The sequence below is a fragment of the Mixophyes fleayi genome, chromosome 12 (assembly GCF_038048845.1).
Source record: "Mixophyes fleayi isolate aMixFle1 chromosome 12, aMixFle1.hap1, whole genome shotgun sequence".
NCBI classification, from domain to species: Eukaryota; Metazoa; Chordata; class Amphibia; order Anura; family Limnodynastidae; genus Mixophyes; species Mixophyes fleayi.
The window spans coordinates 32,853,637-32,880,814 of NC_134413.1; the positions used below are offsets into that span (position 1 = coordinate 32,853,637).

The following is a 27,178-nucleotide window of genomic DNA, read 5'->3' on the forward strand; positions in this document are numbered from 1 at the left end:
TCCCCACTTTTTCAAACCCGCAGCTTAGTAAATCTTGGTCTCAGAGATAGTCTACACGCCAACATTCTACAATATGGAAGTTCTGCCACACACTCCCTAGGTAGGGTGCAAAGCTCAACACCAGTTGTTCGGACTGCTTTTGCATCAGTTGTAAAGCACTGAAAGATATTTTCCAAGATAAATAGAAAGTCTACTCCCATAATAAAAACAGCACTATTAAACAAATACAGATTTGCTCTGTCCACAATATTGGTAAGCCATTGTTTTTATACATCATGTCATATACAACATGTCATAAAGTGATCATTTACTTTTAAGATGACGTAAATGGCCATAAGGCCCATATCGGTGATGGCTTGTGCCATTTTTAACAACTCCCTGAAGGTCTCGGATAGATTGCCTTGCCAGCAAGCCAGTTTGACAGCCTTCTGGAGTGAACACAATCGCGCTTTAAATTCCAGACATGACTGTTTACCCCATGTTAAAGTTAGGGGGAAAAAGGGAACATACATGAATGAAGGCAGTATCAAATCTGCTCATAAACCTGCACACACACTATAGTGATAAAAATACATCATACATAGATTTTCTCTATCAAATTAAAATAAAACTTAACCTTCAGCCATTTAGTTGAAAATAAAAAAGCTAGCACAGTTAACAAGGGTAGCATTTACAAAATACCAATTAGGAATTGCAGTGTATAATACCTTTTTCCACCCTAGATAATATACACTAATTAAGAATCTGTGTATAAAGCTGGTTTTGAGAGAATATATACTATATATATATATATATATATATATATATATATATATATATACATACCTAAATACATGTTGGATTTAGAGGTTACCCATACTTTTACCCGAGAACAGCAGAAGCTTGGAATTAACAAAGTATACCCCATGTCTGACTGATGGCTTTCTCATAAAAATACACTGCAACTTATAGATTACTATTTTTTATTAAATGTAATCTGAAACTACTGCATTTCGTTACACATGTTGCACTGTGTAATTTATTTATCAAGATAATGCACAATCATATGAGATGGGGGGTATCTTGTTTATGTATTGCTAAGAATGGAAATCTTAATATAAAAACAGGTTTAGGGGGGGGGGGGATAAATCCTCCTGTGCTCTAGAGATCAACCCACATAACAGCGCACTGATCCCCGGCACAGTGACCAGGAGAGCCCGAGGCTGCGGCCTGCTGTCACAACAAGCAGGGAGAGATCACAGGTACGGCGGCTCTCACCTTGTCTGTCGGCGGCGGCGGCCCCAGCTGGGCGGGAGAGGAGGAACCAGCGCGACTCCGTACACTATGTCTCCAGTGTCCTTGGTCGGTGTAACCGAGAAAACTCCTCCAGTACCGTCGCCCTGGGAGGAAAAGACAATGTAATACCGACCCAGCGACACCGAAACCAGAGGGACGGGGCGGAACGGAGATAAGCGCTACGTCACCAGGAGAAACCAGGCGACTTCGTCTGATTGGGCAGGGCGCCCTGTCATTTACACGTAACCCCGCCCCCTCTCCATCGTCCTCCCTTCTTACAACTGACCCCGAGGACGCCCCTGTTGCGAGGGGTGAAACGCAGAGGTTACATGTTTTTACTACCACATGTTTGCTACACAAACTAAAGAAGAGGATTACACGTTTATCTGGCAGCACGAGCACGCGGCTGTGCGTTCCAGCCGTCCGAACCGGAAGTTCGGCATTTGACACGCAGGTCTGCGTTCCAAAGCAGAGGAAGTACTTAGAGGAGTTGTTGTTTTTTTTTTTGTCTTTTTTTTACAAAAAAATTGGCGGTTCACAGTCGCTCGAAGGAGAGAGTCTTCGCTGTTAGTCTTATCCTACTGAAACGGACTTTGCCACATTCACTTCTTTGGAACGTTGTTTGTGAGGTAATATTAATACGATTTTGTCTTTATAGTTCACGGTATCGCTGTGGATGCATACTACGATCTTACAGTGCTTTTTACTGGACTTTCTTACTGGTGGTTTTTTTTTTCTCTATGGACTTTTTTTCAGCTACTATAAACATATTGTATTTCTTACTCCAAACCTGTCTGTTGTAAATTTGTGCTTAACCCTTTCCCTCTATATCACCATTATAGGATTGTTATAGAGGGATTTGGATTGGCTCTATTTATAATGTACTTTATTTTTAGTAGCCTTACTATTATTTCTGCTTTGGCTATTACCTATATTACATAGCACCATGGGTCATTATTGATTTTTTGCTGGCCACAGGCAGGCGCATTACTTCCACAACTATACAAGCTAAGGGGGCGCGCCTCAGTGTTGTGAGAGTACCACAGGCTGTGGACAACCTTACACACACTACTAGGGCTTAGGGGTCTATGTAACATTGGTGGTTAGTGGCCTGCAGCGAGAATCATTTTGTATCGCTGCATGCCACAATGGTACAAAATGTCCTGCTGCTGTAATTTATGAATTTATAAGCCAGGGTCGTGTTTGCGTGTTTTTCCTCCGGGTGCTCCGGTTTCCTCCCACACTCCAAAAACATACTAGTAGGTTAATTGGCTGCTGTCAAGCATTGACCCTAGTTTCTCTCTCTCTCCCTCTCTATCCCCCCCCCAGTGGGGCAGGGTCTGATGAGAATGAGTTCTCTGTACAGCGCTGCGTAATCGGTGCCACTGTATACATAAATGGTGATGATGATTAGTGAACCACCCCCCCATCTTAAACTAAGTAAAACCTTCTTCACTGGCACCCTAACACTGCTGATGGATGGAGGGTCTGACCCGAGAGTCTATTGCGCTTGAGCGGCTAAGGTTGCACATGCTTATATGCCATGTGACCCGGCGCTAGATGTAGAGAGGCTTCTCCAGCGGTAATGGAGTCCATTAAAAATGTACAGCTAACGTCATCTTGAGATGGTGTTCGTTTTTTAAGGCTGACAGTGAAAAGCAAAGCTTTTAAATTGGGTCACTTTGAAGTCCCAATAGAAGTTTGTCGGAACTGCAGCGACCTACGTAAGGTAGGTTAAGGTTGGAGAAATCTTATTTTTCATGCTTTAAACACTTGATAAAAGAAGAGCTACAATGGCCATTCTCTGTAGAAAACAGCTGTTTTCTCCAGATTTTTGGCTCATCACAGCTTAGTATATAGGCCCCTTTATAATTTAAAGTAAATGTAAGCTATTCTCTATTAGCATATGGTATATACACATGTTGAAAGTCAACTACTATCATTGCCTGTTGCTGGGCAGTGGACTAATACTCCATAGTATTGTACAAAAACAATTAGCACATTGAGGTGCAGCAGAGGTGAAATTCAAATATGGAAAAGTAAGATATAATAACCTATAAAGCCTGACTTACTAATTTTTCAGTATTTTGTGTAACTGGTACAGAGTTCTTATCCCCACATGATGGTCCTTGAAAACTACCCAGAATACAGACTGATACAAAAGGTAGAAAACCATGCCAGTGAGAGCTGATAATCTATCCATAGAAAATGGAGTGGGAGATACAAGATGGCAATTCAAGTTGTTTATAAACAATTATATTGCAGTAATGTAATCCATAACACAGAACAAATTTATAACAATCCGTCCTACCCTCCCCTTAGATTGTACGCTCCTCCGAGCAGGGCCTCCTCTCCTCCTGTTCTCCACCACCTTAACTCTGCTCTCCAGCTCCTTGTCTCTTCTGTGAGGCCCTTCTACCCCTCTAGCTACCCCGCTGGGGCTCTCGCCTGTCATCTAGCTGTACTTTGAGCTTCTGAGTTACTGTGATTTTTGTTAACTGTTCCGTGATGTCTCACCCTGTACTGTATTTCTGTCTGTCCCTGTACGGCGCTACGGATACCTAGTGGCGCCCTATAAATAAATAATAATAATAATAATAATAATAACAATGTGTGTGTTCAGTCACCCGCCATTTTGAATACATGATCAGGTGAAGAATAAAAAAAACACTAAGTGGTAGATTTGCTAAAGCTTCTAAAAAAAAAGTGGAGGTGTTGCCCATAGCAACCAATCAGATTCTAGCTATCATTTTGTAGAGCGTATTAGATAAATGATAGCTAGAATTTGATTGGTTGCTATTGACAACACCTCCACTTTTCCTTTTCCAGACACGCAACTGAAATGCTCTTTTGTGATATCACAGGTCTACTTTTGTGCAAAATAATGAAAGGTGTTTGGCGGATTGGGAGCTTTAATTTATGAGTATGGATTTATATAAATGAGTAAACCAACATGCAATACCGAGATTTAATTTTGCACTACGGGATTGTGAAAATTAGATTAGGGTGTGTAGAGGACATATTTGCTGGGACATTCCCTGCATTTCTTTGCCTACACCTTCCAGTCATATGGAATATAAACCTTCAAACACAGAACAGTAACATGCAAAAAAGACAATCCCAATGCACCCTATTTCTCATGATTGCGACATAATTGAAATGAATTCAGCCGGTATCTTAAGAGAAAATTGAAATGATAAAAGGGGTGATTCAGAAGTGTTAGTTTGTGAGGAAAAAGAGTCTGTATGTAAGTGGCTGGAAGGACGTAATCTTAAATCCAACAACCAGGACACCTGAGATAGTGTGCATGCAGGCGGCAGTTGGAGATGGCTGCACGTTAGATCAGCTCTGTGTCCTTCCTCCCACACAATCATCTGTCCACAATTATAAAACATCTAAAAACTTGTGAAGACAGTGGGAAATTATTGTGGGGGTACAAAGGAGTGTCATCATCACTCCAAGGACAAGGCCATACCATCTATCCCTGGCTTATCTGCATCGGCTGATCTGCTGTGTGCCGACCCGGCTTGTCAGTTAACCCTTCTCCTGCTGAATCCCTGGCTTATCTGCACCATCTGATCTACTGTGTACCGACCCGACTTGTCAGTTAACCCCTCTCCTGCTGAATCCCTGGCTTATCTGCATCAAGTGGACTACTGTGTACCTACCCAGCTTGTCAGTTGGCCCTTCTCCTGCTGGGTCCATGGCTTATCTGCATCGGCTGATCTGCTGTGTGCCGACCCGGCTTGTCAGTTGACCCTTCTTCTGCTGGGTCCCTGGCTTGTCTGCATTAACTGATCTACTGTGTGCCGGCCCGACTATTTGGTTAGCCCCTCTCCTGCTGAGTCCCTGGCTTATCTGCATCGGCTGATCTGCTGTGTGCCGACCTGGCTTGTCAGTTGGCCCTTCTCCTGCTGAGTCCCTGGCTTAACTGCATATAAAATATTATTTTGTATGCCATTATTTTGTTTTTCCTGATTGTACATTTACCAGCAACTACTTTTACCTGTTATTATTCTTGCCTATTTCCATTGTCCTTATTACCTCTCCTTCTATTATTCCTTGCCTTCCACGCCCTAATTGGTTATTGTCCTCCATCTTGCTATTGTCTCCCTGCTTATTCTTACCTGTTATCCGCTGTCCTTATTATCTCACTGTACTGTTGTTCCATGCCCTCCACGCCCTAATTCGTTATTGTCTTCCACCTTTTCATTGTCTTCCTGCCATTGTTCTTACCTGTTTTTCACTGTCCCCACTATCTCACTGTTCTGTTACTCTCTCTCCCTACTATGCCTCCCCGCTCTCACTCCATACCCATACTCTCCCCCCGCCCTACCTCTCCCGTTCCTCCCCGCCCTCCCCCGCGCGCTGCTCATCTTGCTAACCTCATCCCCATTTCCCCACTCTCCTCTCCCCCTTTCTTCTGTGCCCTCTGGAATGCCAGATCCGTCCGCAACAAGCTGACTGCTATCCACGACCTCTTTCTATCCAACTCCTTTAACCTTCTTGTAGTTACTGAAACCTGGCTCTCCGATTCTGATACTACTCCCCCCGCTGCCCTCTCCTATGGTGGCCTCTCCTTCACCCACTCCGCCAGGCCTGGTGCCCGCCCAGGCGGTGGAGTTGGCCTCCACCTGTACTTTTCGTGTCATTCCCCCTGAACCCTCCCTCTCCTTCTCCTCCTTTGAAGCTCACTCCATCCACCTCTTCTTCCGCCATCCACCTCCGCGTCACTGTCATCTACCGCCCCACCTCCCTCTTCCTTGATAACTTTGCTAGCTGGCTTCCTCACCACCTCTCCTCCGATCTCCCCTCGATCATTCTCGGTGACTTTAACATCCCCATCGACAACCCCACCTACCCTGCTTTCAGCAAACTGCTCACCCTCTCTTCTTCCTTTGGTCTCACCCAATGGACCTCCTCCTCTACCCACTGCCTTGGTCACTCCCTTGATCTTGTCTTCTCCTACCTATGTAGTCTCTCCGACTTCTCAATCTCTCCCTTTCCTCTATCTGACCACCATCTCCTCTCCTTCTCTCTCTCCTCTTCTCCTGCTCCCCTCCCCCTGCCCAAACCTACTCTGTCCATACGCAACCTCAACACTCTTGACCCTGCCTCTCTGTCCTCCTCTTTCGATACCCCCCTTTCTCCCCTTTCCTCCCAGGCCTGCCCCAACCAGGCGGTCTCCCTCTACAATCACACTCTCGCCTCCGCTCTGGACACGGTCGCCCCTGCCCACTCCTTCCACCCCCGCTGCTCCAAACCCCAACCCTGGCACTCCAAATTTACCTGCTTCCTCCAAAAATGCTCCCGTACCGCCGAACGTCACTGGAGAAAATCCCGCTCCCTGGCTGACTTCCTCCACTTTAAATTCATCCTACAGCTCTGCCCTCTCACTCGCTAAACAATCTTTCTTTAAATCCCTCATCTCTTCCCAGTCCTCTAACCCCCGCTGCCTCTTCGCCACCTTCAGCACTCTCCTGACCCCCTCCCTCCTCCCTGACTGCCTCCAATTTCGCCTCCTTCTTCTCTAAAATCGAGGCCATCCGACTTAATCTCCTCCTCCACTCTCTCTTCCACCCCTCCCACTCTTCCGTACTCTTCAGGGCTCTGTTCTGGGACCCTTACTCTTCTCTCTATACACCTCCTCCCTGGGTGAACTCATCAGCTCCTTCGGCTTCAGCTACCACCTTTACGCTGACGACACTCAACTATACCTCCCCTCTCCTGATCTCTCTCCCTCCCTCCTCTCTAGGGTGTCCGCCTGCCTCTCTGCCATCTCCTCCTGGATGTCCTCTCGATTCCTCAAACTTAACCTTGCCAAAACTGAGCTCATAGTTTTTCCTCCCTCTCATACCTCATCCCCTTCTGACCTCTCCATCACTGTCGACAACACCTCTATCTCCCCTGTCCCCAACTTCGCTGCCTTGGTGTCATCCTTGACTCCTCTCTCTCCTTTGGCCCCCACATCCTCTCTCTTGCTAAATCCTGTCGCTTCCAGCTGCGTAACATCGCTCGCATCTGGCCCTTCCTCTCCCAAGATGCCACCAAATGCCTTATCCACTCTCTGATCATCTCCCGCCTGGACTACTGCAACCTCCTCCTCACTGGCCTCCCCCACTCTCTTCTCGATCCCCTTCGATCTGTTCTTAACGCTGCCGCTAGGCTTATTTTCCTTTCTCGCCGCTTCTCTTCTGTCTCCCCCCTCTACCTAGCCCTTCACTGGCTCCCATTCCCCTTCAGAATCCTCTTTAAGCTCCTCACACTCACCTACAAGGCCCTCGCCAACTCCACTGCGCCCTACATCTCCACCCTCCTCTCTATTCATGCTCCATCCGGCCCTCTCCGTTCTGCCTCTGACCGTCGCCTCTCTTCCCCCCCTTATAACCTCCTCCCACGCGCGTATCCAAGACTTCGCCCACGCTGCCCCCCTCCACTGGAACAAGCTCACTCCCTCCATCAGAACTTCACCTAATCTGTCCAGTTTCAAACGTGCCCTAAAAACCCACCTTTTTCTTAAAGCCTTTCTGTCTCTCACTTAACTTCCTACCTTATCTTCTGCCTCCGTCCCCCTACTCTCCCTCTCTCCCCTGCATCTCTCTGTCCACCCCTCCCCTTAGATTGTACGCTCCTCTGAGCAGGGCCATCTCTCCTCCTGTTTCCACCACTTCTAACTCTGCTCTCCAGCTACTTAGCCCTCCTCCTCAAGGGTCCTCCACCCCACGTCCACTCTCGCTCCCTCCTCCCCCCTGGGGGTCTCCCTGTCTTCCGCGCCCTCCTTCTTGGGCCCCGTCGTTTGCGGATCCTCCCTCCCCCTTCCCCGCCCTCTCTAGCTGTGCATTGAGCTTACTGAGTTACTGTTTACTGTACTGTGCTGTCTCCCATTGTATTGTAATTTGTTTGTCCCTGTACGGCGCTGCGGATGCCTTGTGGCGCCTTGTAAATAAAAATTAATAATAATAATAATAATATTGCACATCATTTGTAAACAGTCAAATTAGTTGGTGCTCTTGTCAATGATTTAAAACAGTTTAAAAAATTATAAAATGTATGTTTTGCTATGTTTTATACATATTTACTTTATAAGGAAGTATAGTTTGTATTCTTTGTGCATTGACATCCAGATATATTGAGTGCTTGTATAGATTATAAAATGGCTGTGTACCATTTTTAATTGTTGATGTAGTAATTGCATAAAAAGAAGGGGATTGGAATAAAAACTCCTTTTATGATCTACATATGCCTCTCTTCTCCCATAGTTAATACAAAAGGAAGAATGAATATCCGATCGCAGTTTGCTGGCCTATATAAAAAGGACATGAGCGTAGACGACATAAGAACAAAAGTTGCTCGACGTAAATCCATGGCGCAGAAGGAGAACCGACACAAAGAGTTTAGAAGGAGCAGAGGGCGATTGCTAGCTGATGTAAATATCTCTCTTGTGAAGGAGCAGGACATGACTGTGCTAGAGGAGGTGAATGAGTCGTATTATGCAAAGACTAAGCCTGGTAAGTAGTGTGTATTCCTCAGTAATTCACCTCTGTCTGTAACCATGCATTCCTCTAACTTGTCAGCTGGAGGTGTGAAAATTAATGCTGCTCCTAGGCGCAGATTCAATTGCCGGCAATGTGCTGACAAACACCACCCCACTGTTCGGCTGCGCACATTGTCTGCTGTTACGGTAAGGAATCTGCATTCGTTTTTCATTGCACCTCTCTGGGGTGCGAGGGGAAAGAATGAGTGTACACGGTGCAATGTGTCTTAATGGACGTTCCAGAGACGCATTGCGCTGAATTGAACCTACCTCCTAGTGCGGTGTTTATATGATGCTAACTGAGCGGCTGATGTAGAACCATGAAAGCAGTCTAATCAATGTTATTGAAATTCCAAGTGCTGTGATCATATAGGGGCAGATTCAATTCTTTAGAACAGCGCGGATCGGGCAAATCAGCGTTGAAATTACCGTACTGACAGTAATAATGCGCATCTATTACCGTAGTAACAGTGCACGGTCTGCGTTCTAAAGAACAATGCAGGAAATCGAGTTTCCCCCTTAGTCTATTTCAGGGTGTTCATGGACTATTATCCCATAGATTGTAAGCTTGCGAGCAGGGCCTTCTCACCTCTTTGTCTGTTTTACCCAGTTTGTTTATTATGTTTGTCCCCAATTGTAAAGCGCTACGGAATATGTTGGCGCTATATAAATAAATGATGATGATTAATAGCAATGGCAGGCAGAAGCTACACAGGGACTACAGGTGTCCCAGACACGAAACTTACACAGTTCTTCCACATAGGGGTAGAGGTTAACGAGTTTAAATTTAAATTTTATTTATATAGTGCCAGGATACAACATAGCACTTTACACTTGTGAAGAAATACTGTAATAAAATAAGACTGGTTATTAACAGAGTTAAATAAAGTTCAACAGGTAAGGTGCTTTAATCCATTAAGATCAATAAAAATCTAGGATATGCCGATAAACTTTCAATGACAACTTCTGGAATCTGTTCTGTTTTGAATTTGCAGAGCTGCTTAATAAGGTTTCTGTAGGTAAATTATGTATTTACTTACTCTTGTAGACCTCTCCTCAGAGGGTAAAGCGTTTTGATTGTGAAAAAAAGACTTAAATTGTAAGCTAGTTTCATTATTTGCAGGGAATTCATTTGATCGCGAGGTGACGCGATATGTCTTAAGAACAGTCTCCGGAGACGTATTGCGTCAGTTTTAAGTAAAAACGGACGCATTTTCCCCTCTCATCCCATAGAGATTCGAGGGAGATTTCTGTACCGTACTGGCCATCAATGTGCTCAGCTGGACATTGAGGCAATCTCCGGCGGCACCTCGATGGCCAATTGAATTCCCGCCTTTAGTTTTCTGTAAACACAGTTGTGTGATCAGCAGGGGAGGCAGACTGAACTTCTATTATGAGCTATAGTGCTCTCTTGTTGTCCATCATTTTTCTCCAAGAAATGCCTTTGTAAGATCCAAAGCCACTTAAAAGTCTTTCCCGGGATTTTGTTTGATATCTGAAATTTCTAGCCATGATGTCTGGTATTGAATTATTCTTTAGTTCTAACTGTTTTCCATTCTAGTTAACTTATTTTGTTGTATTAAGCCTTAATTAACTGAATAGTGTACATCAGACTGTATACCTTGCACTAAGTACATATATATTCCGCCTCACCATCTATCATGCGTTTTGGTTTTTTTCCATCTAATTTTTTTTTGCTCAAGTAAAATTTAAAAGCAAAGAGATCTAGAACATTGTTATAGCATGTCAGCTGCCAAGCAAATGGACTGTGCAAGTTAGATTTCACTAGGCTGAATTTCCCTCTCCTCTCTCTTAATCTGTACAGTTTGGGGTGTGGGTCCTGGGAAAATGACAAAAACCTGATTGCTACATGAGGAGGGCAGATCCTAAATAGAGGGCGTTATCCAAAAGAGTCCTTTGTTGTGAGGTGTCGTAGGGCTTAAGCATTTACTTGTGGTGTCTTTTATTTTAGCAGATACTGATAAAACTAAAGAGCTAATAACAAATGAGCGACGGGCAATGCTGCTGCGTTATCAAGAAGAAAAGAAACTGAGGAAGTTAAAGCAACAGCGGGAACAAGCCAGTAAAGGTGTCTTCAAGTGTGGAATCTACAAAGCAGAAACCTCATTTATTCCAGTCCTCTCCTCTCAGAATGCTGTCAAAGCTAAACAAAAAGAGAAGGTATTAAGGGTTTGCATGTTTCAGCGCACATGAAAGTGCGCATTTAAGGAAATTTGTACAGTCTTTTCTAAAGCGGACAGCAATTTAGTAAGGGGGGGGGAACTACAGCTTTCTGTGTAAAACTGATGTTGTTGGGGTTATGTGAATCATACACGCTGTATGTTACATGCTTACTTAATGAAAAGGGGGCATCGTGTCTCAAGGATCCTACATGGCATAACCACCAAGAGTTACAATTTATGTAGGTGTGGCAGAATGGACCTGGCCACCCTAATGAGGAGTTGAATTTTCTTTTGGGGTTCCTCTTACCTACATGTTATTGACCACCTACTGGTGCTTCTCTGCCATCAGACACTTGCTGCCTGTGTCTGATGCACCCACTAGTTGTAGGAGGCTAAAGCTGGGTACACACCTACCCAATCTTCAGATGCAGCTTCTGTAGCGATTTCACCAACGATTGAAAGTCCCGATGAACATGTTGATTCATGCGTAGATACCGACCGTTTACATTCAGATATGTTCTAGTTGTTGGTGTTTACACATTTCCACGTTTGCCTCACATGGTTCTATTGTTGATCATGATTTTAGAAAACCAAATCAACAGATGTGATGTGTTTTTGTACAATAAAACATGATCGCAGGAGCGGACACATCAATATCTGAACAAACGGTCGTGAATCGGCTTGATAATTGTATAAATGTGTATCCAGCTCTATGGTTGCCACCACCAGGCTCTTTCGCTGTTATGAAAACACTTGTCACGTATAACATTTAGTATTAATATACCAGCAATACAAATACTGCATTCAGGAAGCGAATATCCTGCAGCAGCAGTGGGGAAAGGCGACCTGACCACAGTACGAAAGACCCGGTTGGTAAAAAAAAAACAGGAGAGGCATGGTTATTTAGGAACGGAGGTCACTAGGAGCGTGCGTAGATGGGTGGATAAGGGTCCATGATCTAAATTGTCCACACTTCATAATTGGGAGCATTGAAATGTATGACACAGGGATGAGAATCTTGCCATTGATCAGTCCCATATTGTATGGCACATTTGAAGTTTTGTGAAAAAAATACACTCTTAAATCTGTGGGGGGTTGTATACTTGGACATAATGACCAATCATGTAGTCCTAACACATTTAAAATCTAATGTGACCATATCATGTAACAATTTAATTTTGTCATTATTTATTCAAGAAAAATGAAGCCATTATGTGTAAAAAGTACACTGTGATTCAATAAGTTGTTGCTACTAAACCACTTTTGGTAGCAACAGCTTGTTTTTAAGTAATGTTCTGTATGTCTCTTGAGTAACTCTGGGCCACTCTTCCTTACTACACTGCTTCAGTACATTGTTTGCATTCGTTTATGCACAATTCTGTTTTAGGTTTTTGCCCAGCATCATAATAGGATTAACGTCTGGATTTTGTCAAAAATCGTTCATTCTTTTTAGAGTTCAGTCATTTAGTTGTAGGTTCACTGGTGTGTAGGCCGGTAATTTCCTGTTTTCTGTCTTCAGACATACGGCCTCACGTTTTATCCTCTAGCATATTCTAGTGTAAGGTGAAGTTCATGGTGCAGTCAAAGATTGTGACTAGTCCAGGTCCTGTGCTTCGACTATCTCAAATCATCACTGCCATGTTTAAAGTATGAGATTCTTTTGGTGCTACGCTGTGTTTAATTTGTACATTAAGACCTAATCGCTCCACTCTGGCCTTGTGCTTTCCAGAAATCCTGTGTTACATGTGTTACATTCAGATTCAACTTTAAAACCTAAATTATACTAGAATAACTTCTAGTTTTTGGGAGGGATATGATGAAAGCTTTACTTGTGTGGATTTTTTTTTAAATATGGTAAACTCCTGGACTAAACACTTATAATGTTAACAGATGGGTTTTTTTTTTGTTTGTTTTTTTAAAAAACAACTTTGGGGGGCACAATCCTGGAAAGATGGGATGATTGGCAATTGTCTTAAATGTTCTGTATTTGTAAATATCTTACACTGTGGAATGATGAACTTCAAGTTGTTTGGGGATGGTTTTAGTGCTCTTTCTGAAGAAAGAGCAGCAGCAATTACTTCTGTAAAATCATTGCAGATGTCTTCTCTCCTTGACATTCTACTAAAACAACCTGAGCGCTCCAGACCGGTAGCACTTTCTGATGCTCAATTAATGAAGTACACTTTACTCAAATTACCTTTTGTTTTTCTAATATGGAAGCAGTAAGGGTGTACAGACTGTCACACATGGCTTCTTCATGTTGGATTATTTTTGTTGAATAGATAATGACCAAGTAAAATATGTTGTGTTTGTCACATGATATTAGACTTGTATTTTAGGATTTGGTGAGGAGTAGTTAATATAATTATGTCCTGATTTGCAAAACCACAGTTCTAAAACATGTGGGTGTACTCTCCTTTTTCATAAGACTATATGCAACCTCTACCTACTAATACAACATACACCGGTATTAGTGTGAGAAAGAAGCAACAGTTGGACATGTGGATATAACCTGGATCCCCACTGCCATGGGTTCAGGAAGACAAATATGGAGAAGTGTGGCACCTTTTTTACTTTATGTAAAACTGGACTATTACATTGATGTTTGTGGACAGGACTTCTGAAAAGTGAGCATACAGATCCTTCACTCCAAATCTATAGAGAAGAGAAATATTTAAGGTCAAAGTTATCTTTATTCAAGTTTTCCTTTACCTTCGTTTTAATCACTCCACAGAGAAGAGATGACCGGGCATTCCAGCACTTGGGAAAGGGGAAAGCAGAGCTGTGATTCCACTGAACCAGGGGATTGTCTACATTATAAGCAGCATTGGTCCTGAATTCTTAGTGAAGTGTAGTAGCTTTTCTTTGGCTTGCTCATCATTTTGGTCTCTGACCTGCAGAATCTTAATTAGAAGGGCTGATATCCTGCAAGTGTGCTCTCTTCAAACCTTTGTTTTGGATTTATCTGTAAATCAGAGAAGCACGTTATACACTAGTGAGTTATCATAATGGAACATACTCTATAGTGTTTGTGTAACATGCACACACAGAGTAGACAAGTCCATGTAGAATGATGTAGATATACCTGTGACAATTTGTTTTAATGGAAAAGGTATGGCATACTTACCAACTTGACAAAATTGGTTTCCGGTCGAGGTGGGCATCGTTTTGGACCCGCCCCCTTAACGTAATGACGCAAATGCATCATTTGACAGCGGGGGGGGGGGGGGGGCAAGTGCTGCGATTCGCTGGGAATCGCTGCGTTTGGGAGCTAATTCTGCCCACTTCACTAGGAAGTGGGCACTTCCTAGTGAAGTGGGCAGATCCGGGATATTGCCACACTCGTCCGGGAGACTCTCGCAAAATGCGGGAGTCTCCCGGACATTCCGGTAGAGTTGGCAAGTATGAGGTATGGACAAGCTAGCAAGTATTTGTGTGGTATATGCAAAAGCAGGCAGTATCTTCCCTTTAGTTGGATCTGTTCTAACTCTGCATGAGACCTAATGTATATCTGCTATGGAGAAGGCACTGCAGTGTCAGAGCTGCTCTTGGTAAGTCTCTGCTATTTGTGAATATCGGGAACCTGCTAAGTACAGTAATGGCTAGGAGTGCTTGGAAAGGAAACGCTAACAAATTACTGCTATTGGGAAGGGGGGGGTGGATTTAGTTAACTAAGGTGGAAAGCTTCTTTAATGCTCCATCTTTGCATCTTATACAATGGCAGTGAGCTAGACATTTTAGGTTCCAATGAATTCCATTGTTGCGCTTCAATAATGCACAAGTTTTGGTGGGAAAAATGTGTAGACTGGGCGCAAATACGCAGTCAAGTGCTGTGCTTCATATTGGATTGCCTCAGAAGTCTCTCCTGAGCATACACACACATCCTTTATGGATCCCAAGGCACCATATATTAAAAATGTCACTTCTTGTTGACGGGGTTTTAAATTTTGAAAACTTTTTTTTTCCCCCAGCCTGCTGCACCATGTGTGACAAGAGTTACTAGGTCGGCTGCCAAAACAGAACCTCCTGTAATCAAGACACGAACTCAGCAAGTCTCGGTATGTTTGTGTGTTTTTGTCCTGTACCCCTGCCCCCCAAAGTAATACCCATCTTTATGTGATGACACAAACGACACCTAAAGACTGCAATTTATTCTTACAGGCAACTGTGCTTAAAGTCTCAGCTGAACGTGCAATTACAAGAAGTCGTGGACAGAATTCAACTGTAAAAAAGAATGAAAAAGAAAACAAGGGTAATGGAATCAAAATGAAAGCTGTTCTAGGCAATATAAAGGGATATCTGGTCAGCCCGGGAGTTAAGGATTTATCTCACGGGGTATCAATGATGTTTTAACTTCTGTCATTTAAATATTGCAATACAACCCATATTCTATTGTAACTATTTCAGAAATGTTTTTTCTTTCTGGTTTTAAAGGAGTGCTTTGTGTTTGAGTTTATAGTGCTCTCAATATGATAAATATGTACTTTCCCCTGTCACCTGAGCTTAAGTAATTTAATGACTCAGTGATGTCATTAGTTCCTAGTATATTGATCACGTTCTAATGAATATAGATCCCATCTACAATACAACCTCAAACTGCATTGACACACTTTAAATGGAAGCAGTGTAGCTGTGCAGTTCATTTTTGTTTTGACTCTTCAGTTTGTGTGTGGGGTGGATACAACAAATAGTACTCGTCCAAGGTTCATTCTAAAACCAGAATGTATCCTTGCAAATGACGCTGAATACATCGCATGAGCTATTCAAACAAGTGACAGATAACATAAAAAATGGATAGAAAGTTACAGCAATCTTTAATGGATTTAGGACAGTAATTGTTGTGGCAATCAGTTATCTATGTGATGTTGAACAGTTCTCTGTGCTATAGGCCTGCCGCTTGTGCCATTTAACCAGGGGGGGAGAGAGCAGAGGTTGAATATTAAGTTTCCATTTCTAAACCATTTTGCACTTTAGGCATTATTTTAGCTATATATGAGAAGGGTGAGGGTTTGTCCAGTTGTGGCCAATAGCAGTGTGAGCATCTACCAGGATATGCTCTGTTATATACCTGGAAATCAGGAGAGGCATGAAGGTGTAACGCTAGTTTAGAGGTCAGTACTATTTAGTGTGTGTTTAAAGCAAGGTCTGTTTTTTTTGTTGTTTTTTTTTTTTAACAGTCTCGGCTATTCCACCTGCAAGATCTACTAGATCAACAACAACCACTGCATCAAAACTCTCCACTACTGTTAAAGTACCCCTGAAAAATACTGCAGGTAATCCAGATAAAAGTTTTTGAGTAACATACTCTTAAATTGTTGGTATGGAATATTGGTGTTAATAATAAATGCTGTAAGGAAGATGACGTGCCAAATTGGGATTCTGCAAGATAAGGCACAAGCGCCCATAGACAGTATTGGCATCTATCCACCTACCCATTGGCTCTACTGTCATGAGGGATAACAGTTTGTCTGATTACCATTGTCTGCCACATTGAAATTAAATGGAAGCACACGTCTTGTCTCCTTCATAATGTATTTTTATAGTGGCAGTTGCCAAATCTCAAAAGAAGATAACAACCAAAGAGGACGTGGTTCTAGAGAAAACCGAGGTAAGAACAATGCACGGGGCTATAGTGTTGGGATTTGATGAATAAGAACAAACAGCTCTTATACTTTATTACATTTTTGTACTTTTCTGGAAAATAACTATTAGCTTTTTTATTTATTTTTGTAATAAAGCCTCCTGTGATAAACCAGTCTAATAATCAAGGGATGAAACAAGACATTGCCCTCAAAGACACGGTAATAGAAAGTTTGGCCTTGGCAGAGACATCCGTCTTGGAACAGGAAAGGAAGCCATCTTTTGCTCCTCAGAACTTTGTCTTCCAGCCATTGGATGGGCTGTCTGCCCTCAAATTTCAACCCATAACCCCTAACAGGGCCGATACGTTTCTGACCCCTTCTTTTACATGGAGCCCTATGGAGAGTAAAAGGTAGGCTAGTTTCTATCCTTTCCTGATGATGCACAATAATGGCAACACTTCTGTTGTGCTATGACGACATGTAATAAATGTGTAGGGACACCTGCTGGACAGGTGCTGTGTAGCATTGTATTATCTACAAAATCTGATTTTTATTTTAGGTCCTTTATGCTTACACGAGATCACCCCACAGAAGAAAATGACATTGACAAAGTGTCTCCTACCCAACTATCACCTAAGGCCACAGATGTGAAGCTAGACACTGATTTTATTTCTTCCCCTCAAGTGAAAGGTATCTGTGTAATCTAGACCTCCAGCATGGACCTTGCATTATATTTCATTCTATTTCTAATCGTTTTACTTCCTGTTTATAGAATGTACAAGTGAAGCAAGTTCTGCGGTAGCAGCTGGTCCTGCAAGGACACCTCCGTCTTCTGAACCAAGCGCACATTTCACAGAGGCGGATAACAAGTCTGCACAGCCCGAGCAGTCGCAACATGACGTGCCATACTTCAGGTCCTTGTCATTGCCTTACATGCAAATCCACCTAGAGCTAATACTTCTATTCTTGCTTCAACACTCGGAGGAGCATGTTATGCACAAGTAACACTTGCTGAGGGTGGTTACTTAGACTGCTGCTTAGAGACAGGAAATGCAGACACAAAAGTTGAAACTAACTTCTAAAGCTTCAGATCTCTGCAATATCACGGTGTTTAGATAATTAGATGGTAATCTTCCTCGTGTAATGGTATTGTGTTTTGTACAGAGTTGACTATAAATATCTGGTCTAGAAATGTATTTAACTTTTTTCTGTTTGTTTTTCGTGTGTATTAGCGATTTTCATTACTGGTTGTTTTTCTTTTCAGAGACACCCTGAAGGTTGAGATTCAGAGGCTGGAATTGATGTGCAGTGAGTGGGGTAAAAGAATTGACATGGATATTCCAGACGATGGTAAGAAATCTAATGTGCTGCAAAGTGGGGGAAAAAGAGATAATAGTTCCCCATTGGAATGTATGGGTGGCAAAATGACTAATACATTTTCTTTTCAAAAGCTAAAGATCTGGTCCGAACCACAGTTGGACAAACGAGACTACTGATAAGTGAACGTTTTAAGCAGTTTGAGGGTTTAGTCGATCACTGTGAATTTAAAACTGGTGAAAAGGAAACTACGTGCACTGATCTTGAGGGATTTTGGGATATGATCTATTTTCAGGTAGGCTCTTTCTAAATGTATTTGTTTTGGTTTCTGTTATTCTACTAATTGTTTATTCACGGGACGGTGGAATTTAGCAGAAGCTGTATACCTCTATCCATCATTGTGATTAGCTGCATGTCTACTTGTTCTACCTAGGTCACATACTTGGCGATATCAATAAGTTGTCCTTTTATAGTGTTTCATAAAATGGGTAGATCCTTAAAGGAAAAGAGATTATTTTGTATAAAGGGTTCACCTATGATCTTGGCTAGTGTGTAAATATTGTGTGCGACAAACATGTATCCTCCACCTAGACTAGCAGAAAGTTATACGTAACCATTCGTTGACATAGAGCGCTGAGTGGACTCTGGGTGTGGAGTCACGTGACTTTGGGTTTCATACCCAGGGTGGGCCACCAAACACTTCAGGGGTTGGTGGATGAATACAATAAAGTAATGAAGTACAGTTATTGAGAAATTGGATTCAAATGAATAAATAGAAATTAATGGAATGTTAATTAGTTGACTTATTAAGATGGTTTAACCCATCTGTAATGAAATTTTGTGAATGAGAAATGGATATAATAGAAAAACAAAATAATGAAATCGTACTCTACTGTGTGAGTTTGTGCGTGTTTGTTTTTTTAAAATACCAGAGGCGGAACACTTTTGGATAGTAAGATCTCTTAGTTAGAATGAATGCATTCATGCAAAGCTGTGTTTAAAATCTTATGTGGTTTTTGCACCCAAAATTTGTGTACCCATTGGCTGTCGGTCATGCTGTTAAACTGTTCAAGATGTATGCGTGCATCTTGTTTATGGATGTGGTTACTTGATTATGTATGGACAGTGTTTGTAAATGTAGGCAAAAGTTTGATGAATGCATAAATCCTGACATATTCTTGCACTATTGTTCATTGACTCATTACCTATGTACTGTTTGTCTACTGCAGTCTCCATTTTTCTTTATATATCAAATTCTATATAGAATTTATGTTTTGCACCACTGCACATCAACTGTTTAGACCACTAATGGTAAATAAGAAAGGCACTTTAGTTTTTTACATTGAGACAAGTTAGGTTTGCTTTTTGTGCAGTCCTCTGCAAAGTTAAGCGACCCCTTTCAAAGTTGAAATGCACTCTTAACACTTGTATGTTATGTGTCCAGTTGTCTCTAACTAAAGAGAGTTTTATGCATCTTTTCTAATAGATAGAAGATGTATGTAAAAAGTTTGTCAACCTTGGAAAGCTGGAGGAGAACTGCTGGCAACAGAATGTAGTCCAGACTAAGAAGGCTGCAAGAGTAAGTATTAAAGCAACAATTAACCCCCGAGCCCACCAAATAAATCTGAAACTAGCAGACCAGGTCCAGGTTCCACCTCTGTAATAGTCATTTCTCCTGACAGAGGAGGCAGGAGAGCTTTTTACTCCTATGTACAAAATACTGAGTGAACAGCAGCCGCTGCATTTACAGGGTCCGGTCCATGGAATCTTGAGTACTAAAACTTCTATTTACCTATTACATGCTTTCTCTCCCCTTATCTGCAGAAAAAAATAGCACCAACTACAACAGCCAAACAGAACCAAGGAGACCATGGGAGAGCAGCCGCTAAGAGTCGTCTTGCTGCCATTAAAGCTGCAATGAAAAATAAAAGGAAAACGGAGGAGCCGGTGTCTGATGCCGCAGCCCCAGAATTGCCCATGCAAGTGGAACCTGTTGTATTTGATGCTGGTTTCTTTAGGATTGAGAGTCCTGCAAAGCTGCCTAGTAGTAGTAAGTTACTGATCACCCTGCAATAATGGTAATAGGAAGAAGCATATGCCTCACTCCGCAGCCACTAGTGTGAGAACATTGTAATTTCTGATGCAGATATCATACTTGAATAAATCTGTTGACGGTTGCAGTGCATTGAGGATATGAAGTGCAGAGGGGTGGGGGTAGTTATCCTTTGTATATTAAAGGTACACTATTAATGAAATTATGTTTTTAAAGCCAAAAATGTCAGACTTAAAAAAAAAATAAAAAAATAATAATAATAATAATTGTGAAAGTGAAGTTATTTAACCAATATGAATGCATTTTTAGATCGAAGAACAAATCGGAGTTCTTCCCGGATGTCCATTACATCCACATCCAGATCGATCAAGAAGCTTCTGCCGAATTCGGGAAACCTAGCCATTAATAGTGTAGAGGAGTCCATGGAAAGTACACAAGCCCAAAAATCTCCCATAAGGAAAGCACTCTTTGGTGCTGGGGAAAAAAGGTAACGCCTGTTTGTCACACGTTGAAGCTACATATACGATAAGCATGGTTTATGCCACTATCTGAATATGCAGAATATTGTGTTGAAGCTGTGACTCTTCTCAGTCATGGTTCTACTGAAGATTCGTCCTGCTCTGGCAGCAAAGGTGTTAATGCCACAAGCCATACAGACGGACAACCTCAATGTCTGTGGTAACAGTGGAAATCCTTTATTTGTATGTTTCCTTAGAGAGAGGCTAAATTAAGCTATGCACACCCTTTATTCTCATGGGTTTTGCAGCACTGTTCTCTCCTGGTTCACTACATTTCTCTAATCATTTCTTCAGTATCTACTCCACACATCTAGTCCTTTGCACTGTCCACCTTTCTCCCACATTGCCAAAATACACCCTCTTGTTAACCATTATCCAGTCACCTTATCCCCACCTTGAGTACTGCAACCTCTTGCTATCTGGCCTTCCTTTTATCTGTCTATCATCTGTACAACAAGAGACCCCCTATTCCTTTTTCACTGCTGCATCACAGGAACCCATTCAACTACTGCCTGTACCAACACCTCCCACTCCTATATCTTTGACATTTTACTGCCTGATTAGACTCTCTCCCAACATTCAATCTTTCAAGTGCTTTCTCAGAACCCTTTCTTAACTGTAGCCAATTAACTCTACTACCTCTAAGTAGTATCCACTACTGCTCCAGTTTCCATTTCCCACTGTCTCCGCATTAAGCTCTAGAATGTTAGCTCTTATGAGAGCGGTGGTGTGTCCTACAAGTAAACTGATAGTTTGCTTGTGCCTAATATTGTAGTTTTCATTATTTTGTTTGTTGTTACCTGAAGGTGGTGCTATTGTATATGGCATTTCATGTTTGGCTGACTTGTGCCTAGTAATGGAGCTCTCAGAGCATATAAATGCAAATGTACAGGATAATTAATCTGCATAATCCTCAACCCATGTTTCATACTCAAAACAAATAATCCATACTTGCAGTAAGTAGAATTATTTTTTTTTTTTGCCCATATATGCCCTTCGTTGTTGCTTGTCTAGTGAAATTAGTGTGGGTTTTTTGTTTTACTATTTCCCACAGATTGTTTTGACCTCCTAGATTAGCAGAATGATTTGTTTTAGTAACTTATAACGGCTGTTTCTTTTAGTTTGCAGAACCAAGAAACAACTGTGGTTACATACGCTGACAATGCAGAGTCTGATACTGTGAGTTATTTGTGGTTTGTTCGTTCAGCAGTGTGTTGTATATTTGATTATTGGATATAATTATGCTGTCTATTCTCTGTACGTAGGTTCCACAAGTAGTTGATTTGACAAAGTATTTAGTTCCATCTGAAAATATTGAAGTTGGACTAAAGGAATCTGCAGGCCTCATGGAATGTTTGGGCCTTGAAACCAGTGACACAAGCGCGGTTGTTGACGACGTTTTTATGTGCAGCCCAGAAAAAGTTGTGGACGGAACAGAAAGCAGTTCCTCTTTATTTGGCAGCCCTAAAATTGTTCCAGATGAAGGTATATACTTCTGGATTTCCAATTTTCATAAGGCACAAGGAACAAATGTGGCTTTATAATTATGAAAAAGCCCCCCTCCCTTCCATAAATATAAAATTATTCTCATTTTTAAAATCTTAAGATGCAAATTGTAAGATCTAAAATGCATACCCAGTGTACAGAATTACTCTGGTATATATATGTACATTTACTACTTCCAAAACTGCAGTTGTCCATGTCACAGGGCGCCCATAGTTCTTGTATTTTATGGGGAGGTTATCATATTGAACGTTTAAATCCACATCCAGTATATTATGTACTTTATTTACTTGTCTGCTGCAACAACAAGGTTTTTATTTTTTTTTCCCATTTTTCTTTAGAGGTGCAGACTACAAACGATCCACTCGACTTCCTTGGAAGCTGCACTCCTATTATGGTAGAGAAATGATTTTTTGAAATTTGTATAAAGAACTAGATCTGTCTATTAATAGTGTGTGGATTTTTCATTTAAATAAGATTACCTCCTATAGTATAACAGAATTTAAGCTTTGTCGCTTTACAGTTCCCATGTGAACCACCAAGAACTTCTCACCAGTAGAGTGATAAAACAGTGCTGAGTGTAATGGCTACATACCTGGATTTTTATAAAAAAAAAATAAGGAACCAGTTTCATATGAAAGAAGCTGGTTTGGCTCTGATACAATGCATGGAGGGGAGTTAGTTTTCTCGGCCATAGTGCAGGATGTGAAATAAAAGGTGCCAGAACCACCAGTAGTATTTCTCGTGTGATACATTCGTAATAAATCACTAAAAGTCAAACCTAATGAGTGGATAGAATGAGATAAGTGGCATAATTCCAGATGTCGTCTTGAATATTAAAACTGACATGATCAATAGCCTTTGAAGTTTAGAGAGACTAGTTGCCAACTTAAAAAAAAAAACAAAAAAAACAAACTGCATTTCTCTGTCCTACCACTGGGGGACACTGCGTTACCTTGGGGTATAGTAGGTGGGACTGGAGTTAGGCACTTATAAACTTGTTTGTTCCCCTGACTCCTCCCCCACTATGCCCCTCCTCTGTAGCTGACTTCAGTTGTTGTAAGTGCCTTCTGAAGAAAGGTCACTTCTGTATAGGCTCCTGCCTATACTTAGTTTAGTTTTAGTTTTCATGTTTTTATTTTCTTCCTTTTGCAGGTGCAGCGTGGGGATCTAAGTCCCAGAGTGGGTGAATAGCCTGTCAGGTTTTCTTCACCCGGGTCCCTGCGCAAGGTAAGAAGCAGCCTGCCTCTCTTACCTTGCACCATTGCCGGCAGTCTCCCCCTAGAAACGAGCAGTTGGCCCTTTTATTGTATCTGCTATTCGGGGCAGCAGCTATAATAGGTATATTTTAAACGGCCATATAGACGGCCGGGGCCCTTAATTCTGTGTCGGGCGGGAGTGAAGCTACAATCGCCTCTCCTCCCCCCGCAGACATGCCGGCAAGTCCCCCGCCTCCTCCCCCCTCTGGGCAGCGAGCGGTGGGGACAGAGCAGCAATCACGCTACAGTAAAGGCAATTAGCTTGCTAATGCTCCCCGCAGCCTGGGCATTTTAATTATTGTGGAGGATGCATGGTTACAGCCGACTGACATACTTATGTGCAGTTTGGCGGCACGTGGAGGCGGCCATCTTGAGGGACGGATGGAAGTTTTAACTCCCTCCCCCTTTCAGTTTCTGCACACAGGCGCCGCCCATGCCTGGAGGCTGTGACAGACAGAGACCTGCACGCTGAATCAGCTCTGTTTCCAAACTGCTGGTAACTCTGTATTGTCTTTATTTGTTTACTAAACAACAGTTAACTCGTTCAGTCTTTAATGCATACAGACTAGAACTGTTTTCAAACTTTGTGTCTAATACCTAGAAACTTCCTGGTATATAGAATAAAGGAATTTCTATGCTGCATTGAGCATATAATATATATGAAAGGCTTGTTATGGACAACTTGTGCCTTTAATTTTCAATGGGTCTGCATAAGAGCTCACAAGTGTAATAGACATTCACTGGTATGTCTGTACTATGATACACAGGTGCCCTATGTACTTCTGGATTATCTTTTGTTCAACCTATACAAAAGGCAGTATGCACGTGTGTGTGTGTATATATATTTGTGTGTGTGTATATATATATATATATATATATATATATATATATATATATATATATATATATATATCGCACAATGTATTTAAAAAAAAAGGATTTATGATTATACTCTATGCTTTTCCGTGGTAGGAATTAGCATGGGCATGTTGCAATGTGTATATTATTAAGGTGCACAAGATGTATTTGGTATCGCCTATTATTCCATTGCATTATGGCTGGACAGATTCCCCCAGTGGGAGATTTCCGTCTGTCCTGACAATATTTATGTACAAATGATGAGATTCATTTATATTTCCTGACCCTTTGCTAACCATTGTCTTAGGTGTCAGAGTACCTCGCTGGTACACCTGAGTTGTATTATGTCTGTACAAAATGTATTTCTCTTTCATCCAGTCTGGGGGACACTGCTTACCATGGGGTTGTGGAGGGAGCTTGGGGAGTTGGCACCTAACTAGTTAACTTTTAGTGCTGCCGACAGACCCCTCCCCTCTACAATCCCCCTGCCTCTTCCTGTCAGTTTTTTTCAGGTGCCCATGGAGTTGGGCAGTGCTTTTAGTGCTTAGTGTAATTTTATTACTTTTATTTTATTCTTTTAATTTTTACTTCATTTTTTCCCAGTAGCAGGCTGGAGTGTGTTCTAATATAGAGGACACACTCACAGCAGCGCAGACGCTCCCCTGTCAGATGAGAGCCAGCGGTTCTCACTGACTGGGACAGTAAAGGAGATGGAGGAAAGGGTGTCTAAAATTGAGAGTGACAAGCGGTCTCACGGACCGCTGTCACTCCTGAGCCTCCCCGATAACCGGCGCTGCCATTGCAGGCATAGAGTGCCGGTTATCGGATATGTCAGTTGACTGTGGCCATTTTGGATTTCGGGAAGGAGATCCTAGGAAGAAGGGGGCTATACCTGGATCCCCCCTCATGCATAGGAGGGGGCATCAGGTATTATCCGCTGCGGAGACCTCTGGAGGTCTCCATTACTCTGCTACAGAAAATGTATTTTTATTTTTTAATCGCTGCAGAAGCAGCACTACTGAAGGGGGGGAGTTAACACACAGAGCTCCCCCTCCTTCCTGAGAGAGAGATGGTCTGTCCCAGTCTTCTGGCGCCAAGGAGAAGCCCGAGAACAGATCTGAGGGAGCAGGCACCAGGATACTGCTGTTGGACTTCTCCCCTGTTTGGCCTATGGCTAAGTATCTGATTTATTTAAACACATATGCTGTATTGCTGTGTACAAGAGGGCTAGTAGGAGTTATATTATAGTTCTCCTACCTGCTTAAATATATTTTTGTGTTTAAAATTTTACAAGTACAACTTTTTATCTAGATTAGTTGATTCTTGTAGTTACACTTTCCTCTATACATATTATATCTCTCTCTCTCTAATTAGCTAAAATTTTTCAATTTAAGTCTGTGTGTTGGTGTGCCTTCCTTTATTCAGAAATGCCAGATAAGGGAAAGGGCCCTAAATCAATATTTTTTTACGTGTTCTAAATGTCATGTAAAATTAACTTGTGGGCAGAAGGACCCGATGGAGCTCTGTTTGTGAAGCAGGGGTTCCCCCTGCGCAAACCCAACAGGTCTCAGCCCCTCCATCGGAGGAACCGGCCTGGGTGGCCTCCCTGACACAGTCGGTTTCCTCCTTAGCACAGATTGTTTCTCAATCCAATCAATTGTGGTCCAGTGGGGCAACTTCGGTGTCTAATAATCCAAATACACCATTGGGCCTCCCTGCTTCCTCTGGTTCCAGTGGAATGTCTATACCAGGACCTTCCTCATTACAGACGGACCAACCCCCTGTTCCCACAGAGCCGCCATGGTCCGCAGCTTTTATAAAGGGTTTGGATAAACTGAACCAGTTACTCGAATCCCCAAATATTCCGCCTGCTAGAAGGAAGCGGCCTAGATCTGATAATACCCTTATGGTCCTTTCAGACTCTGAGGAGTTTTCAGAGGAAGAGGGGGATATTAATTCTGATCCTGACCAGGTTCTACCGTTGGGACAGGAAGAAAGCTCTAAAAGCCAATTTATTAACAATTTGGTTTTAACAGTAAGACAAGCGTTGGATCTCCCAGAACCGGAAGATCCGACTCCCAGAGACAGAAATCTTTTTAAGAAAGCCAAAAGAAGGGCTAGCCGTTTTCCCCCTTCTGTAGAACTTGGAGATATCGCAAAAGGAGCCTGGAAACAGCCGGAGAAAAGGTTCTCTGTTCCCAAAGGTTCTCTTCCCTGTATCCATTGCAGGAAGAGGATGTGGTTCGCTGGGAGAGCATTCCAAAAGTGGATATTCCTATAGCCCGATTGGCCAAGCACACTTTACTCCCAGCCCCAGGTTCTGCATCCCTACAGGATGTCAATCACCGCAGAGTGGAATCCCAGCTAAAATCTATATTTGCGGCTGCGGGTTCTTCCTCTAGGCCCACATTTGCGTCAGCTTGGGGTGCTAGAGCTATGGAAGCATGGGCAGACCAGCTGGCAGAGGCATTACATGACTCTGATTTACTTCCCCTGGCTTTGCATTTGAAGGAGGCATAGGGGTACCTGTATAAGGTGGCCCAGTATACAGCGGCTGTATCCTCTTCTATTCAGGCTGCATCTATCTCAGCAAGAAGACGTTATGGCTGAAATCATGGGAAGGAGATGCGGAATCAAAAAAGTCCATGGAAACCATTCCTTTTTAAGCGTCAGGTTTGTTCGGCCCGGAATTGGATACCCTGATCTCTCAGGCAACCGGGGGCAAAAGCACTTCCTTGCCAGTATTCCCTAGCAGGAGCCGGAACCCTCGGGTCAGCTCTTTTTCGTCAGCCTTTTCGGGGGACCTCCTTTCCTAAAGGACAGTCCTTTAGAGGCAGACAGCCCAATTCTCGAGGCTCCTCTGCCAGGGGGAGATCCTCGTTTGCAGCTAGGCGCCAGGCCTCCATGTCCCAGGAGAAGCCTGCGTCATGACGACCACTCTGTTCTGCAGGGGGCGCCAGTGGGGGGACGTCTGTCTTTGTTTCAGGAACAGTGGGCAGCGTCCTCCCAAGATTCTTGGATTCGGGGTATTATATCAGAGGGGTACAGGATAGAACTGTTGAGCCCCGCTCCACATCGTTTCTTCCAAACTCCGCT

The 27,178-nt window shown here is 42.6% G+C and overlaps 2 protein-coding genes across 3 annotated transcripts in view; one reads left to right on the forward strand and one right to left on the reverse strand.

Moving 5' to 3' along the window:
* FBXO34 (F-box protein 34) overlaps positions 1-1,468 on the reverse strand; it is a 33,858-nt gene extending 32,390 nt beyond the window's left edge. The window contains exon 1 of the mRNA XM_075192537.1: positions 1,258-1,468. The gene's annotated coding sequence lies outside the window, so the exon portion shown is untranslated. The remainder of the gene's footprint in view (positions 1-1,257) is intronic.
* A 115-nt stretch (positions 1,469-1,583) lies between these two features.
* Positions 1,584-27,178, forward strand: part of DLGAP5 (DLG associated protein 5) — a 35,680-nt gene continuing 10,085 nt past the window's right edge. The window contains exons 1-18 of one of the 2 annotated variants that reach the window (XM_075192536.1): positions 1,584-1,904; positions 8,535-8,783; positions 10,785-10,990; positions 14,964-15,050; positions 15,154-15,244; positions 16,170-16,265; positions 16,536-16,600; positions 16,731-16,984; positions 17,134-17,264; positions 17,347-17,488; positions 17,839-17,924; positions 18,026-18,186; positions 19,378-19,470; positions 19,716-19,941; positions 20,254-20,431; positions 21,584-21,641; positions 21,728-21,947; positions 22,307-22,362. In XM_075192536.1, the coding sequence (XP_075048637.1) occupies positions 8,552-8,783; positions 10,785-10,990; positions 14,964-15,050; positions 15,154-15,244; positions 16,170-16,265; positions 16,536-16,600; positions 16,731-16,984; positions 17,134-17,264; positions 17,347-17,488; positions 17,839-17,924; positions 18,026-18,186; positions 19,378-19,470; positions 19,716-19,941; positions 20,254-20,431; positions 21,584-21,641; positions 21,728-21,947; positions 22,307-22,362 (2,382 nt within the window). In that variant the 5' untranslated portion in view covers positions 1,584-1,904; positions 8,535-8,551. Of the gene's footprint in view, positions 1,905-8,534; positions 8,784-10,781; positions 10,991-14,963; positions 15,051-15,153; positions 15,245-16,169; positions 16,266-16,535; positions 16,601-16,730; positions 16,985-17,133; positions 17,265-17,346; positions 17,489-17,838; positions 17,925-18,025; positions 18,187-19,377; positions 19,471-19,715; positions 19,942-20,253; positions 20,432-21,583; positions 21,642-21,727; positions 21,948-22,306; positions 22,363-27,178 lie in introns of both variants that reach the window. The other variant, XM_075192535.1, reaches the window with a different exon arrangement.